At 40.9% G+C, this 17,989-nt stretch overlaps 1 protein-coding gene across 2 annotated transcripts in view; it reads left to right on the top strand.

Annotated features, from left to right (window-relative positions):
* Positions 1-896: 896 nt before the first annotated feature.
* Positions 897-17,989, top strand: part of CYP2J2 (cytochrome P450 family 2 subfamily J member 2) — a 30,787-nt gene continuing 13,694 nt past the window's right edge. For both annotated transcript variants that reach the window (XM_068537994.1, XM_068537993.1), the window contains exons 1-4: positions 897-1,140; positions 12,044-12,206; positions 14,762-14,911; positions 15,308-15,468. In XM_068537994.1, coding sequence (XP_068394095.1) covers positions 931-1,140; positions 12,044-12,206; positions 14,762-14,911; positions 15,308-15,468 — 684 coding nt within the window. In that variant the 5' untranslated portion in view covers positions 897-930. The remainder of the gene's footprint in view (positions 1,141-12,043; positions 12,207-14,761; positions 14,912-15,307; positions 15,469-17,989) is intronic.

Genomic DNA, 17,989 nt, shown 5'->3' with positions numbered 1-17,989 from the left:
GATAGCATAGAAGGTTGGAACCTGGGGTCCTACACCATCTTGAGGCTTCAGAGGAAGAATCTCACTAAGCAAACCAAAAAAGGACAAGGACTAAGACACCTACCTTCAATGTTCATTAAGCACCTATTAAAGACTAGCCTAAGTGCTAGAGCTTTGATGTAATGCTTCTTAAACTTCGAAACAGTTACAAATACAGGGCCTCCTTTAAATGTGCTGCAGACCGGTGGATTCATTTATTTACCACGTATTTGATATTAACCTCTGCCTCAGTTTCTGCAACTGCAAGATGGAACGAAGGGTATCTGCATAAATTTGTCAGAATTAAGCAATTCATCTAAAGAAGTCTGGCATATAGTAAGCGCCCAGGAAATATCAGGTGCTGCTGTTTTCCTGTTTTATTACCAGGCGCGGTTCCAGTCCTTTGGTGAGACGGTGATAGAAAAACACAGAGCTCAAGTGTCCGCGGCCCTCTCTGAGATGCGATGACATCATAAACCCAAGAGCCCCGATGGTCTCACAGAGAGACAGGCTCTCTAACTAGATAATAAAAACGCTTGTAGCCAGGCCTTTTCCGAGACCCTTGCTGTTCTCCCAGGAATCCGGCCACAGGCGTCTGGTGGGCGGCAGGCGGGCTGGGAGAAGGCAGAGGGGAGTAGAGGACCGGGTGGAGGCGGGTTAGGGGCGCGGCAGGAGGCGGGGCCTGAGGAAGAGCCCAGACGGGTCCTGCAGACCAGGCTCCGCGGAAGCCTAGCGGGCCAGGGTAGGGGCGCGGCGGAGTGAGGGTTGGAGAGGGAAGGGGGTGTGGCGGGGCGGGGCGGGGCGGGGCCGGGGGCAGGCGGGGAAGGAGGGCAGTGCTGGCAGCTTAGAGGCTGAGAGCTGCTGGGACCTTTGCTGGTTCAGACCGCGGAAGAGCGAGCCGAGGTCGCCGCCATGCTCGCGGCGGTGGGCTCCCTGGCGGCTGCCTTCTGGACCGTTCTCCGTCCCCGCACTGTCCTGCTGGGGGCCGTCGCCTTTCTCTTCTTTGCTGATTTCCTCAAAAGGCGGCGCCCGAAGAACTACCCGCCGGGGCCCCCGCGCCTGCCCTTCGTAGGCAACTTCTTCCATCTGGACTTTGAGAAGGGGCACCTGTCGCTTCAGAGGGTAGGAGTGGGCGAAGGTGCCCAGGGCCGCGTCCTGACCCTGATCTGCAGGACAAGGGCCATTCCGGGTACCGAGGGCGGGAGGCTGGGGGGCTCTGAGGCTAAAGCGGGCCCCCGGGGAGCTTTGAGCCTCGCTCTCCTCACCAGCAACCGGCATGATTCCACTTCTAGGGATGAAATTTTGTTAACTGTTTACTATTTAAGTGTGCCAGACACGATATGTTCTTTAAGTCATTTAATTGTGTGTCTTGTTACATATTATTGGGACATTATTATTATTTTTTTAATCAGTGATTTTTTTAAAAAACATTTTTCTGCTTCTTAGCCATTATTGGAACACCCTACATTTTTTTTAAATTAATTACTTTATTTATTTATTTATTTTTGGCTGTGTTGGGTCTTCGTTTTTGTGCGAGGGCTTTCTCTAGTTGCGGCAAGTGGGGGCCACTCTTCATCGCGGTGCGCGGGCCTCTCATTATCGCGGCCTCTCCTGTTGCGGAGCACAGGCTCCAGACGCGCAGGCTCAGCAGTTGTGGCTCACGGGCCCAGTTGCTCCGCGGCATGTGGGATCTTCCCAGACCAGGGCTCGAACCCGTGTCCCCTGCATTAGCAGGCAGATTCTCAACTACTGCGCCACCTGGGAAGCCCGGGACATTATATTTATAATCACTTTGTCTTTTTAATATTATTATCCTTGGGGGGAAAAATCCGGTACTTTCCTTCTCGGAGGCTCCGTTTCCCATGTGGAAAATGGTGATATTGCTACCTAAATCCTCACCGCCTTTCAACTGAATTGCTCCCATCCCCACAAGGACTGAGCCCCTCACATTCAGCCTCCTCGCCCTGCAATCCACTCTCACTAAAGTAATCATTTTAAAATGTCACTCCTCTGCTTAGGCTTTCTCAGGGCTTCTTGCTGCTTCCCAGCTTTCAGACTCCTTAGGGAGCCACTTGGAAATCTTGCTGTAGCCTCTTTCCACTTCTTTATAATCATCTCCCATCAGGGCTCCCTAACTGTGGTCACTCTGAATTCCTTAGAATTCCCTCCAACATCCAGCACTTTCTCAAGCATTTTCAGCTGCTTCCCTGCCTCTCAGCACAGGTACCTTGCTGACAGACAACACTGTGATAGGTGGGTGTGAACATTAAATAAAACAGTGAATGGTCAATATTAATACAGCTTATTGTAGGTGCCCAACAAATAATAGTTCCCCTTTCCCTAGAAATGCCTGGAGCACTTTAAACACAAGCCTATAATATAAACTCAAATTCAGATGGAGAAGGTTTTTATCACTTTCTGGGAGAAACACACATTTGGTACAGGATTAGTCTACAGAATTTTAAAGCTAGGCTCCTAAACCTGTACCGTTGTTTAATAAATGTGTTGTTTAATTTCCAATATTGGGAGATTTTCCTGTTTTCTTTCTGTTAGTGATTTCCAGTTGGAGTCCATTATGGTCAGAGGACATATTTTGCATAATTTCAATTTTTAAAAAATATGTTAAGGTTGGTTTTATGACCCAAGATACAGCACCATGCATACTTGAAAAAAAATGTGAATTCTGCTGTTGTTGGGTGGAGTGTTATATATTGTATGTCAATTAGATATAATTAAATTACTGTGTTCTTTAGTTCTTCTGAACCCTTGTTGACTTCTTGTCTACTGATTCTATCAGTTACTAGGAGAGGGTTGTCGAAGTCTTCAACTATAATTACTTGTTTTTCTATGTCTCTAGTCAGTTCTGGTAGTTTTCATTTATGTATTTGGCAGCTCTTTTAGATGGTGTATACACATTAAAATTGTTATGTCATCTTGGTGAATTGGCTCTTTATTATGTAATGTCCCTCTTTATCTCTGGTAATTTTCTTTGCCTGAATTTTACTTTATCTGATATAATATAGCCACACCAGTTCTCTTCTGATTCGTATTTGCATAATATATGCTTCTCCATTCTTTTACTTTTAATCTACTTATACCATTTTATTTGAAATGAGTTTCTTGTAGATAACATATAGGTGGGTAATTTTTTTCATTCTGCCAATATCAGACAGTTGATTGGTGAATTTAGATCATTTATATTTAATGTAATTATTGATTTGTTAAAATATAAGTCTGCCAATTTATTATTTGTTTCCTATTTTTCACTTTGTTTTTTACTCCTCTGTTTCTCCTTTCCTGTCTTCCTGTGGGTCACTTGAACATTTTTTGAGAATTCCATTTTAATTTATCTATAGTGTTTTAGAGTATATCTCCTTGTATTGTTTTTAAGTGCTTGCTGTAAAGATTACATGCTATGCGTACATAACTTATTGCAGTAAGTATCAACAGTTTACCACTTCAGGTGGAATACAGACACCTTAAAACTCTTTAGGTCCTTTTATCTTCCCCCACTTTATAATATATAAATTGTCTTAAATATTACCTCTACAGACATTGAGAACCACCTCAGACAGTATTATAATTTTTCTTTTAACTGTCAAACATGATTCGTTAAATTCAAGAAGAGAAGATTAGTCTACAGTATTTACCCATTTATTTACCCTTTCTGTTGCTCTTTCTTTCCTAACTGAAGAACTTTCTTTAGCTATGCTTTTAGAACTGGTCTGCTGACAAAAAAATTCTCTTAGCTTTCCGTCATCTAAGAATGTTTTATTTCACCTTCTTTTCTGAAGTATATTATCACTGGATATAGAATTCTAGGTTGACAGTTTCTTTTATTAAACCCTTGAAAATGTTGTGCTACTTCTTTCTGTCCTCTCTAGTTCCTGATGAGAAATCTGCTGTAATTTGTATTGTTGTTCCCCATGAGTAATGAGTTGTTTTCCTCTGCATGCTTTCAAGAAGTTTTCTTTGTTTTTATTGGTTTCAGAGATTTGATTATATGTCTTGGTATTGAATTCTTTGGATTTATTGGGTTCACTCACAACTTCTTGGATCTGTAGGTTTTTCTAGTACGAAATTTGAGAATTTTTCAGCCATTATTTCTTCAAATATTTTTTCAAGTCCATGTTTTTTTCCTTTCCTTCTGGTACTCTTTGGCACTGATTGCACAACTGACAGATCTTTTGTTATTCTAATATCAGTCCCTGAAGCTCAGTTGTTTTATCTTTTCTCAATCTATTTTCTCTGTGTTGTTCAGATTGGACACTTTCTATTGATGTGTTCAATTTCACTGATTATCCTGTCATTACCACTCTGCCACTGAGTTGCTCTCTTGAGTTTTTTGTTTACATTATTGTATTTTTCAGTTCTAAAATTTCTCTTTGGTTCTTATGTATATTTTCTAGTTCTCTGTTAAGATTTTCTATTTAAAAATTTTTTTGAGAGTATAATTGTTTATTGAAACATATTTTCAATAGCTGGTTTAAAATCTTTATCCTATACTTCCAACATCTTTATCATCTCAGTATTGGTTTCAACTCATTCAATTTGAGATTTCTCTGGTTCTTGGTAACATGAGTAATTTTGGACTATATTCTGGACATTTGGTGTATTTTGTTATGTGACTCTGGACTCTATGTAAATCTTTTATTTTGGCAGATAGTCAATCTGTTTATGTTCAGAATGTTCACTTTTGTGGATTGTGGTTCAAATGTCAATTTAGGTTATAAAGTCTTTGCAGTGCTATACTGGTCTACCCCACTTATGTGTTGTCCACCCCCATAGGACTCCAACCCACATTCTCATCAGTGCGGGCTGGAGAGAATGAGGATGGGGACAAAAGATTGGGGCCCCTCTGAGTAGAGTAGCCTCTTCCTTACTGCAGGGGGTCGGGGGAAGTCAGTAATCTAACCATATCATCTCCATGGAATACAGGTGCCTCCTTATTTCAGTAGAGTGGTAGAAATCAGAATTTTGCCCACTGACTACTTCAAGGAGTCTCTTTACTGCAGTTCAGGGGTGACAGTCACAATTCAGCTCATAGAGTCAGCAGGGGAGGGGCACTGCCTTATTGCAAAGGTAGGATGAAGGCAAGTTTCCATGCATCTTCTCCATGGCTATAACCCCTCATTAGGATGTGGGAGGGCCACATCTCTTATGGTATTTGTCTGCAGAAAAGGAAGGTACAAAGATTGAAATGTTCTGTCCTGGTGGACCACCCTTTATCTGGTCCTTTGACTACAGAGAACAGGGTTTTATTGGTGTTACTTTTTGTGTGTGTCAGTATCATGATGAGGAGGACGAGTAAAATGGGATGCTTTTACTCACTCTTGTCTGAAATCAGAAACTTGGCCTGTGCCCTTGTTTTACCGTTAAGATAAATATGACTAAAGAGGTTAAATGATTTGCCTCATGTCATAAAACTGGCCAGGGATGAAACTGAGGCTAGGGTCTTATCTCTGGCCCAAAGATTTTTCATCAGAAGTGTTAAATTTTATTTTATATAGGTTTGCAATGAAATATTTTTGGCTGTGAAAAAAATGGAGTTAAATGGTGTGATTTAGTTGTAATTAAATTTACATTCCAGCAATTTGGAAACATTAAGTACCTATCATTAACTACCTATCATTACCTATCTATCTTTACTTACCTATCTATCATTACCTATCAGCTATAACATTAACTATCTGCTAGGTCTTGTATGTGGATGTATATTCGTTTTCATTTGATCTTCACAAAAGACACACAAGTTAGGAATCTTCTGATGTTGTTTCCATTTTACCACTGAGCAGATGGGCTGAAAATGGTAAAGCGATTTCCCCAAGTTATTCAACATAGATAATGGCCAAACAAGGACTTGGACACAGGACTATTTGACTCATTTACCTATTATCTGACTTATGCTACCTGACTTTTCACGATGTAGTTAGAGGATAATTGACTTATTCAGGGGTTCATTTATCCAACAGACATTTATGAAGTGCTTATTATATGACAGGCACAGTACAAGACAGTGTATGATGAAATGTGTGTTATAAACTTTTGGTAACCAAATGAGATATCATGAGGTGGGATCATTGTGAATGGGATGCCCTGGGAATAACCTCTATAGAATGCTGAAATAAATTTGGCTGAACTGGAAAGAAATGTTAGGCAAGTGGTTATATGGAGTAAAGTGGACAGGAGATTTTTAAATGGGAGGAAGTGACATGAGCTAAAACAAAGTGAGAGGGCAGTGGAGAAACTGGCCTATTCGTATGGCATGATGGGAACCATGAACCATTCTTGTTTTTCCCCTTTTTTTCTAAACTTCCTCTACCACAGCTATATGTGCATGTATTTAAATAAGAGAAAATCTTATTGGACTAAAGTGGGAGAATGGTAGATAAGGTGGATAAATGTATTATGAGGCTATACATTAAGCTGCTTGTAATAAAAAGGCCCCAAAATACAGTGGTGTAAAAAAAGAGTGAAATTTATTTCTCTCTCAGAAGTGAGTTCAGATGTAGGCAGGAAGACCAGGGTAGGAAGGCTGCTTTGTACCACAAGGTCATCCAGAAACCCCAGTTCCTTCTATCATGCTGCTCTCGTCCTACAACATCTTCACGTATGAGTTCCAGTCCATGGAAAGGGGAAAGGAGCAGGTGGTGAGAAGCAACTTTCCTTTAAGGACATGACCCAGAAGATGCACACGTCACCACTACTTACGTCCCATTGGCCACACCTGGAGAAGCCGAGAAATGTGGTTTTTGATTGGGAAGTCATGTGGCCAGCTAATATTTAGGGAACTTCATCACTCAGAAGGAGAGAGAGAGAATATCTTCATGCTTTCAGTTAAGGATGAGACATACAGAGCGAGTTAGGAAGAGCCCACATTTATGACCACCAGCCAGGCACTAAATCTCTGTGCTTCTTTTTCTGGAAACAAAGAATACATTGTAGGGTTATTATAAGAATCAAACAAGTTCATGCATATCAGTTTACTGCCAGGGTGCCTAGCACATAGTTGATGCTTCTTTTCTATATCTACCACCCTCCTCCTTTCTTCAAAAATTTATAGTAACAAACTTCAAGGAAAAGCCAGTTGAGGTTGCATACCTTGTCTGGCCTGATTGCTGCGTGGGCTGCATTAATCCACTCTCTGGACACTCTTCCCCTGCATTCCTTTGTCCAGATCTAACCAGAGTCCTTTTGCTAAAATATACTCCCAAATATAACAATAAAAATAAATAGTTTTATTATTTATTTTAGTATTATGGTTACTTATCACCACCATCCCAACGATGGGAATTAGTAATATCCCCCATTTTATAGATTTGGAAACTGGGACACAGAGAAGTTAAATAACTTGACCAAAAATCACATAGAAAGTGAAAGCAGAAGCTGGATATAAATGGATTTATATGACTTCAAAATCCAAGTTCTTAAGCACTCACTGCCCTTACCTCTCCTATTCAGTTTTCTAGTTGCAAACAAAACAAGATCCAAAATATTTCACTTGACATTTGTATATCCTTGGTCTAGCTCACATTACCTTGCCAGGCTTGTTTACCCTCTCCGTACACAAATGAGAAGGTATTTTTTCCCAGAAACCTATCCTAGCCTTTGGTCCCCTTATGTGCTTCCTGCTTTCCCCCATTTAATAATTTACTGTACAGAATGGTAATAATAAGAACTGGTTACTTATCTGTATGCTCCATTAGATTGGGGGCATCTTAAGCTTAAGGACCTGTACCTCCAGCACCCAGCCTTGACCAACCACAGGGTTAGTGCTCTTTAATGAACCTATATTGCAGTCAGAAAAGAGAGCTCACTTGTTCCTGAAAGCCCACATTTTCCTGTCTTTGCACTGGTGTATGCTATGCCCACAGCCTAAAATCTTTGCCTTCACAACACATATCCTTTTGCAGGTACCCACACCTTCATTTACGATCTGGCCCAAGTATCAGCTCCTCTTAGAAACTTTCTCCCGTACCTGGAGTGGAATTCTTCTCTTCTTTCAATAGCTTCATGCCCCTTGCTCCAGCATTATAACATATATCATCTTCCACTATGCATTAGTTTTTTTCTGTAGTCAGCCTTCCCCAAGAGACTTTGACACTTCAGGAAAACACCATAGCATATTGATCTCTGTATTGCCCTCACATATAACATAGCAATGTCAGAAGGTGCCTGACAACTCTGAAAGCATTTTATAAAAATCTGTTGGATTGAACTTGAATTTGATTTCCACAGGCTGTTCTCAGAAACCTAGCATAACACCAAGAACTACCAGTGAGACCAGTATTCTTAGCAGGAGTTCAGAGACCCCAGGGGACTGGTGAACTGCATTTATGCATAAATGCATTCATGTGTACAGGGTTTTGCTTTACCAGATCTATGACATACTAGATTTTTGAAGGATTTTACGACTTAAAAAGTGTAAGAAGTGTTATAAAGCTTTATTCCCTATGGCCTTAGGTTTCTTTTTTGTGCTTTATTGGAGAGAAACGCTTTGTAACTATAAAAGCAATGCAAATGCATTGAGTGACACATTTTAAAATACAGTTTAGCGAGTGAGAGAGAATCTTAGCCCTCCTTGTGCCCAACCCGCCCTCCCCCGACACCCCCCCCCCCCGCCCCCGACTCCTGCCATACACAGAGCTCAGTGCTGGTGAGTGCTCAGAGGAACAGACCCTCTCAGCTACTGCTAGTGGGAATTAGAATTGATACACTCTTCCTTTTTTCCTTTTTCTCTTTTCCTGTCTTTGTTCTGTTGGCTTTTGAATTTAAGAACTTAAATTAAGTAGAATTGTCCTCAACTTTACATCTCGTGGTTCAGTCTCTTGTCTCACTAACTCACCACTTCTAATTTTTTGTATTCTAAACATTTATTTTGCTCTACTTTATTATTTAAGTGCTTCATCTTATGTTTGGAATATCTATCATTCATATGAAATTTCCTGTACCCTATTACTTTTATTTGCCTTTTATAGCTACTGTGCTATTCCTTTTCTCTTGATTTTTCTATTTTCATTTCTGATTTTAAGCCTGTTTTAGCCTCCTGAACCACCTTGTTTTTAAATTGAAGCATAGTTGATTTACAATGCTATGTTAATTTCTACTGTACAGCAAAGTGATTCAGTTATCCATATATATAGATTCTTTGTTATGTTATTTTCCATTATGGTTTATCACAGGATATTGAATATACTTCCCTGTGCTATACAGTAGGACCTTGTTGTTTATCCAGCCTATTCATAATAGTTTGCATCTGCTAACCCCAAACTCCCATACCATCCCTCTCCCACACCCTGCCTTGGCAACAACATGTCTGTTCTCTATGTCTGTGAGCCTGTTTCTGTTTCGTAGATAAGTTTGTGTCAGTAGTGTCATATTTTAGATTCCACAAGTGATATCATATGGTATTTGTCATTCTCTTTCTGACTTACTTCACTTAGTATGATAATCTCTAGTTCCATCCATGTTGCCACAAATGGCATTATTTCATTCTTTTTATGGCTGAGTAATACTCCATCATATATATGTACCATATCTTCTTTATCCATTCATCTGTCGGTGGACATTTAGGTTGTTTCCATGTCTTGGCAATTGTGAATGGAGCTGCTATGAACATAGGGGTACATGTATCTTTCTGAATTATAGTTTTGTCCAGGTATATGCCCAGGAGTGGGATTGTTGGGTTACATGGCAACACTATTTTTAGTTTTTTTGAGGAACCTCCATACTGTTTTCCATAGTGGCTGTACCTTCTTACATCCCCACCAGTAGTGTAGGAGGCTGAACAACCTTATTTTTAACCTCTTTTTTTTATCCCTTACACTGTCTTTTTCTTAAGAACTTGTTTGTTTTTGTACATCAAAATGTATTCTCTACTTTACAAAGTCTTCTCAGATGACACTGGGACTTACATTTACCTGCAAGTAAAGCCATTGGCACAGTGACTGGTATGGTTACTTAAGAATTGGTAGACATCACCACCATTGGTACCAGGGCTGCAGGAGATCCTTTGATGTATCCATGTTTACACAGTTGATCATGCCATAAAAATGTTTGATGTAGTTCTGTCGGACTAGAAATATACAAGGGCAGAGAGTTGGTAAGAGGTGAAACTCTGTAGAAGTTCATTTCAGTAAACACTACTGGAGTGCCAAGTCCCCTCCAAGAACAAGCTGAGATTCCAGGTTGTATACATTGTCAGTTAGGAGTCCTTTAGCTTAACCTGAGATTTTCAGCCATTCCAAAAATATTTTACTATATATTCTGAAATAGTCAAGAAATCCTTTCTGTAAAACCTAAGAAGTTCATCCAGGCATTCAGCATGATGAAATAAGAAGTATTGATTTATGCAGACCCATTCCTGCCATTTCTTAGAACAAGAAGTGCACTTTAGAGGCAGACCAGACTAAGGTGGAATCTTGGCTCTGCTCTTTCTAACAAGACAGACTTACTGTGCTAGTGATGAACAAACATGGATGGAAGACTGTAGACCAACAAGACAATGGAAGGATGGAGTTCAGGCTTGGTCTTTAATATGGGAGCAGGGTGGTGGAATGAGACTAAATCCATGGTATCTGCTCTGAAGGGGTGACACAGTCCAGGGAGCTTGAGGTGACATGGGAGCGCATAAGTGCATGGCAGCTGGGGAGGTGGGGCCACAGATACCTGAAGGAAATGAGCGCTTCTGTTTGATACCACAGCCTTAGTAAGACACAGCCCTGCAGTCTGCAAGAATGGGCAGGTCTACTTAGATTCCTCTCTTGAGTAAGCATGTCAGGGATGACTTTGATTTATGACCCTTGACTGCGGTCCAAGCCATATTTGCACATACCTGAACATTTGTGTACGCTCCTGACACACCCACACACTCTTCCATTCTCTTCGTCTCACTCTTCCTCTCCCAGCTCCTTCACCCTCATTCTCACATTCATTCTCCTACATCCACTAAACTCTAAGGTCCAAGCACCATCTTGGGTTCATGGCTTTGTCCTTAAATCTTACACAATGCTTGGCAAATTTCACCAACACCCAATAGCTTTGTCACCTTGGCTAAGTTACTTCTGCTAGGACTCATTTTTCTTACTGAAAGGCAAGGAAAATCATTACTACCATAGGGTAGTTGTGAGGTTAATGAAATAAAACGTGAAAGGTGCTTATCATGGCACCCAGTGGACGTGGTCGTCTGTGACCACCAGCTCCTTTCTCTCGCACATCATCCCTGTGCTCTTGTCCTGTCTGTCACATGAGCAAGTGCTTCCATATCCCTTTGCACACAGAGCCCATTCATTCCCCAGAGGCTCGAGTGGCTGTCTGCCTGGTACCAGGGAACAAAGTGCCTTTCACATCGCTGCTCTCATTCTTCTTCACAGAACCCTTTGAGGGAAGAATAATTTTCTCCTTTTATAGCTGAGGCTCCGAACAAGTGAAGCAACTTTCCCTGGAGCTCACAGCTAGTCAACCATAGAGTTAAGATTTGCACATGGCTCCAGAACTAGTGTGCTCTTCTCCATACCTGGTCCCAGCCCTATAATGAATTTTCTGTCACCTAGAACATGTTGAGGAAGGGGACATTCTCTCTTGTTTAAACAGATATGATTTACTAAGAAGTCCATGTTTACTAAACATATCTCAGCCTTCTCTGGTGAGTCACATGTATGACTTCTCTCCCTTCCCTAGATTTTAAGATGCTTGCAGTTAAAGACCTTGTTTATTTTGTTAAATCTTTAGGCCTTATTCTCAGGACTAATGGTGGACGCTCACTCAATTCGAGGAAGTTGAACATATGAATGAATGTTTATAAGGAATGTCTATGTCCTGTAGTGGATTCAGCCCGAGTCTAGTTGAGAGGAGGAGAAATGGAAACAGGTAGAAACATCCCCATCAGACCATCAGACCTAAGTGCACACACAGGTGTGCACACAGACACCCCCACCCCCCATCCAAGCTCCCACAGCTACACAAACCCTCTATTCCTGGACACACAGACATGTGCATATTCTGTGACTATTTTACTATTTTTCAGTTTGTGAAGAAATATGGGAACCTTTTTAGCCTGGAATTCGGTGACTTGCCTTCAGTTATTATAACTGGATTGCCCTTAATCAAAGAAGTCCTTGTCCACCAGGACCAAAACTTTGTGAACCGCCCTATAACCCCTATTCGAGAACGTGTTTTTAAGAAGAATGGTAAGTTTCTTGACTAATATAAGATGTGTACGTTTGATATTCTTGTAGTCTGTGAAAGGTACCTCTGTGACTGTAATTCTCCAACACTCCCAGGGACCAGGCCCATCATAAAATTCCTGCCCCTAAAAGAAGCTGAGTGGCTGCATTTCCATGTTACAGACACCCCCTCAGGGAACCTGGCAGGGTTAGCCCTAATGTCAGGGATTTGAGAGAAGCTGCATCACCTGCATGAACTCACTCTGGCTGCTTTAATTAGTAAGTATTCACATCACTCAGTGATGTGATGTGTTTTTTAAGAAAGGCAATGCGTTCTCTCTCTCTCTTTCTGCTTTCCCATTCAGATCTCTTCCCTAGGAAAATGGATGTGGATCTGCTCCCTCCTGCTGATTATGTGATCCCTTCTTGCCTCTAGTTCCTTATGCTGTATTATTAAGGCTGTGCCCCACAAGGTATCTTAACCCTTCCATCTATATTAGAAGAGTTTGGTATGAACACTTAAAATGATCATTAAATAAACGAACACATTTAAAAATCTAAATGAAAAACTCAGATTTATTCTTCTACCAAAGCACCAGATTTTTCAGGTGCTTCTCAATTCCTCTGAAATATTTCATCCATTAACTCTACATCCATTCACTCTATTTATTATCAGCCATGTGAAGCCCAGTGCTAGGCACCAGTGCCAGAACAGTGAGTAGAACGACAAAATCCTGTTCTTCTGTAACTTACATTCCATTCAGGAAAACAATATCAATTACTCTAATAATTTCAGGCCTTAACTGTTATGAAGGTAAGAGCAGGGTGCACTTCTTAGGTGTACCTAATCTAATTCAGAGACTCAGGAAAAGCTAATGTAAGTAAATGACAAATGTGAAGAAGCAATCAGTCAGAGGGAATAGAGTATGAAAAGTCTCTGAGGTGGGAAGAAGGACAGTGAACTGAGGAATTGAAAGGTGGCCAGTGTGGGAAGCACAGGGATTAAATGGAGAAAATTAAATGGAGATGAAGGTGCTGAGTTTGGCCAGGAATAGTTCCATGCATCTCCTTGTTAAGGATGTTGCTTTTTATCCTAATAATAATGGGAGCTCTTGAACGGTTTCAGTAGAGAAAGGAATCATTGTACTTACATGGTACATTTTAAAGACTTCTTTAGGCTGCAATGTCAAGAGTGGAATAAAGGGAGCAAGAGACTATTGTAGCACTTTAGGTTAGAGAAGGTGGTGGCTTGGACTAGGGAGATGGCAAGAAATGACAGTACAGTAGGTTAGACCAGGAGAGTGGCCGTGACGATATATGGATTTAAGATGTTCAGGAGGCAAATCCAATAAGACATGATGACCTAGACAGAGAGAGAGTGAGGTATTGAGGTAGATACCCAAATGGGTAGGTAAAGGAAAGAAGGAATATTTGGAGGAGGGCAAGGTGTTGGCTGGCCTGGGTGGGGAGTTGTATGGAGCAATCATGAATTCAGTCATAGATATGCTGAGTTTGAAATGCCTTTAAATCTGCAGAGTCAAGCAGACACTTGTATGTATGTCTGGAGCTGAGGGACAGAAAGAGCTAATGAGATTTTCCCAAAAATGGAGCAGAGATAAGGGGAGAAGAGGCTTGCAGAACTTGAATGAAGAACTAGATCATTTTGAGATATAATAGAAGATGAATTAACAAAAGGTATGGTAAGTTCTCTGCAGTCAGAGAATTAGGAGAAAAATTGGAGAGTGTCACGTCCTGGGAAAAGAGAGAAGAAAGAAGTGTCTCATGCTGCTGACACATCAAGATGAGGTTGAAAAGGATCCTGGACTGGACAGCAGGGAAGGCCATGTCCTTGAGGTGGTAGAGGCCAAAGGCAGATATTAGAAGGAGTTGAAGAGTGCTCTGGAAGTGAAGAAATGAAAGAAGTGTGGCCTCACCTGTATTAATGAAATAAATGATCATCTATTGAACACACCAAGACGGTTTTTTTTTTCCTTTGCCTGTGTTTTTCTTTCCGCATAGATTTTTCACTCTTCCATGCTCTTGAATGATTCATTTATTTTTTAAGGTCCAGCTTAGATAGGACCTCTCTTAAAGGCCTTGCCTCCTTATGAGTATGGATTTTGTCTAATCCCTAAGTGCATTCTTGGTATGTTGCATAACATAAATACTTACATATACTTATGTGACAAGTAATCAAAACATGGGCTTTGGAGTTAGGCAGAACTGAATTTGAATGCCTGTTCAGCTGCTTACTAACTCTGAGACCTTGCAGAGTTCCCTTTTATCCCTTGTGCCTCAGTTTCCTTATCAAAAGAATTGTTGGGAGGGTTGGCAGTTATGATAGGACCTGCCTCAGAGAGGTTCTGTGACTGCTAAATTACACAATGCATTAAAAATGTTAAAGTGTCCGGCATTAGAAGCAGTCAGTAAATGCTAGCCACTATATCTATTGCTTTGGGATTATTTCTCTGAATACTTTTCAAGCGCCTTAATGCCCTTCTCCTTCCTTCCATCTGATGCATTATCCCCCATGGCTCTTGTTGGCTTTCTTTTCATAATGTTGGCTTTCTTTTTCCCAGGCTTGATCATGTCCATAGGCCAGGTATGGAAGGAACAAAGAAGGTTTGCCCTGACAACACTGAAGAACTTTGGTTTAGGAAGGAAGAGCTTAGAGGAGCGCATTCAGGAAGAGACCCACTTCCTCATCCAGGCAATAGTAGAGGAGAACGGTGAGTGTGTCATAGGACAGGTGCAGGGAACTGTGGCTCATTCATTCACTCACCAGGTGATTAATAAGAGTCTACGTGCCTGTCCTGCACCCAGCACTGCGTAGGGCACTGAGGGGATAACAGTGAACAGCTAATCATGACCTGCCCTCATGGAGCTCAAGAATTAAGAATAAGAAGATGGGTATTAAACTTATTATTGGTTTTAAATCCTGGTCATCAGTTTGACTTCCCAGGCATTGACTGAATACTTGCTGTATGTTAGACCCTGTGTAGGGTGCTGGGGCCACAGTCTCAGAGGTGGTTCTGTAGTCAGTATGTCATATGTCATGTAGAGTAGACTCTCAGTGGAAGAGAAAGAAACCAATCTGAAGGATCCATCGCTTCTTCTGCCTCTAGGACAGCCTTTCGACCCTCACTTCAAAATCAACAATGCAGTTTCCAATATTATTTGCTCCATCACATTTGGGGAGCGCTTTGACTACGAGGACAATCAGTTCCAGGAGCTGCTGAGGCTGCTGGATGAGGTCACATGTCTTGAGACATCAATGTGGTGCCAGGTGAGGCAGTTCTCACTTCCTATCTTGGATAAGGATATTGGGCTGATGTCAGACACAGATGAGCTCTTCCTTTTTTTTTTTAAGCTAACATATAACCTTTTAAAATTTACTTTAACACAAACATGTTTGCAGTCAATCTGTTAAATTTAGTATTTTACATAATATTGTTAAATATTGACTATAGACAAAGAACGTTTCTAACATTCGTGTAAGGTACAAAACTTTACATGAAGTGCACCTATGGACCTATGTTCTTTTCTTTAAAAAGCACAATATTGCCATCACCTTTGTGTCTCTCCTCTCCATGTCCCTCCTTAGCCCTCCATGTCCATCCTCCCTCAGAAGTATTCTTCTTTGCCTGACTCTCCCTCGGCAAATTGTTTTCAGATTCATATGTTAGTTGTACTTTTTTTAAAAAATCTGCTTACTTTTCTATTTTATGAATATGCCCCTGTTTGTTATTCTGTTCCCTATTAATAAACACTCGGGGGATTTCCAGTTTGGGGATCTGGAATGAACAGTCTTGTCAATCCTTCATGTGGACACATCCACTCGTTTCTCTTGCATTTACACCTGTAAAAAATACTTAAAGTTTTCCCAGGTGGTTGCACTACTTACGTGTCCATCCTCACTTGATATTATCAGTCTTCTAACTTTGTAGGGTATAGATTTAGAGGGGTCAAACTTCACCCCTTCCTTGGTGGGCCCTGCTCTCCACTTTTGTCCTGGCAGTGCTGTGAGTCTGTCAAAACCTCTACTCAGCTTCTTGGCCTCTCAGCCACATTTCTGGATTTGGAAGACACTTCTAGGGGAAAATCAGCCCCAAGGGTTTTATTTATTCTTAACAAGTATCTTTAGCTGGAGACTTAGGGATCCATCACACCAACACTGATAAAGTACTTGATTCCTGGCACATTAAAGGGGCATAATGAATGTGAGCTATTATGATTTATTATCAGTGTTATTTTTGAATAATGTTCCTTGCTCTCACTTCTAACCATGGTAGTCCCCCCCATCCAGTTATTCCAGTTTCTTCCCTCCTGTTAAGACAGAACCTAGGAAGTCATGGGAGTTCAGTGGGTACCCGGCTGACTGTTCCCAGGGAACAGAAATCCTGGGAGGGTAGGATGGGGCAGTAGGGCAGGGGTAAGAAGCATTTCTTAGAGAACCAAAGTAGACCAGGCACTTTGATGGACAACTCTTCATACTTTATCTCAGATAATTTTTTACAGCAGTCCTTTAAACGTGAAATGGATCATCTTGATGTGTGCAAGCAGATATGAGAATATGTAAGCACATCCCCTAGTGGTCTGCTGGCTCTGTGTCAAGTGCAGTATGGATCTCATGTCATTTAGTCATGAAAATAACCATCGGGCCCCACTGGCAGCTAAAGTAGCCACAAATCACATCATTACTACTACTACTATTATTATTACTATTATTACTGAAGTATTATAGCTAGAAAGAAACAGAGCTAATTGTCAAACCCATGCCTGTTTCATTTAAAATCTAGGCAACTTTCTATTACCTTACGCTATCTATTTTCTACTATGTATTATTAGAGAAAATATAGTCAAAGACCACTTCATTTCAGTAAAAAATATCTTACCCACATGGAGGTTACATCATAGTGGGGGCAGATAAATAAATACACGTACATATTTAACATAGATAGATAGATACATAGATAGATAGATACATAGATAGATACATACATGCATAGGTATGTAGATACATAGATAGATACAAAGATACATATACATAGATAGACAGACATTTTGCACACACACACACGGACATACACACCCAAATATATATACATACACATACTAATGACAGTTGTCACAGAAAAAAATAAAACAAAATAAAGGAATGGAAAGAGAGTACCAGAAGTGCTACTAACTGTAAGATTATCAGGTAAGACAGGTCCAAGTAGGTGACATTTGAGCAGCACATTAATGAATTAAAGGAAATGGAGTTATACAGATTTCAGAGGAAAACCATTCTAGATGGAAGGAATAGCAAATGCAGTGTCCTAAACAAGAACATTTTTTATGTTTTCACAGAGGCCAATGGGACTGGACTTGAAAGAGTGAAAGAGAGCAAGATGGCAGGGAGTGATAGGAGAGGAGGTGGCAGGAGGGTGAGGGGCTAGCTCATGTAGAGCTCCAGGCTAGGAGAATGGTGTAGAATTTTGTCTAAATGTCATGGAAAGTCATTGGAGGATTGAGAGCCAAAAAGTGAAATAATCAATTAAACAGTTAAATGATCCCTCTGGCAGCTCAGTGGAAAATAGACTGGGAATGGGGTTAAGGATAGAATCAGGAAACGTGTTGGAGACTTTACAGCATCCAGGTAAGAAATGTTGGTGGTTTGTACAGGAAGACAAAGCACATGGAGTGGTGAGAAGTGGTCCGAGACTGGTTAGATTTTGGATGGAGAGCTGAAATGCTTTGCCAGAGGGGAAAGAAGAGGGTTGAGAGAGAGAAGAAGAGTCAAGGGTGACTCCAAGCATTAAATT

Source organism: Eschrichtius robustus, chromosome 3 (assembly GCF_028021215.1).
Source record: "Eschrichtius robustus isolate mEscRob2 chromosome 3, mEscRob2.pri, whole genome shotgun sequence".
Classification (NCBI taxonomy): domain Eukaryota; kingdom Metazoa; phylum Chordata; class Mammalia; order Artiodactyla; family Eschrichtiidae; genus Eschrichtius; species Eschrichtius robustus.
The sequence above is the reverse complement of the archived record's forward strand: the minus strand, read 5'-3'. Positions and strand labels throughout refer to the sequence as shown.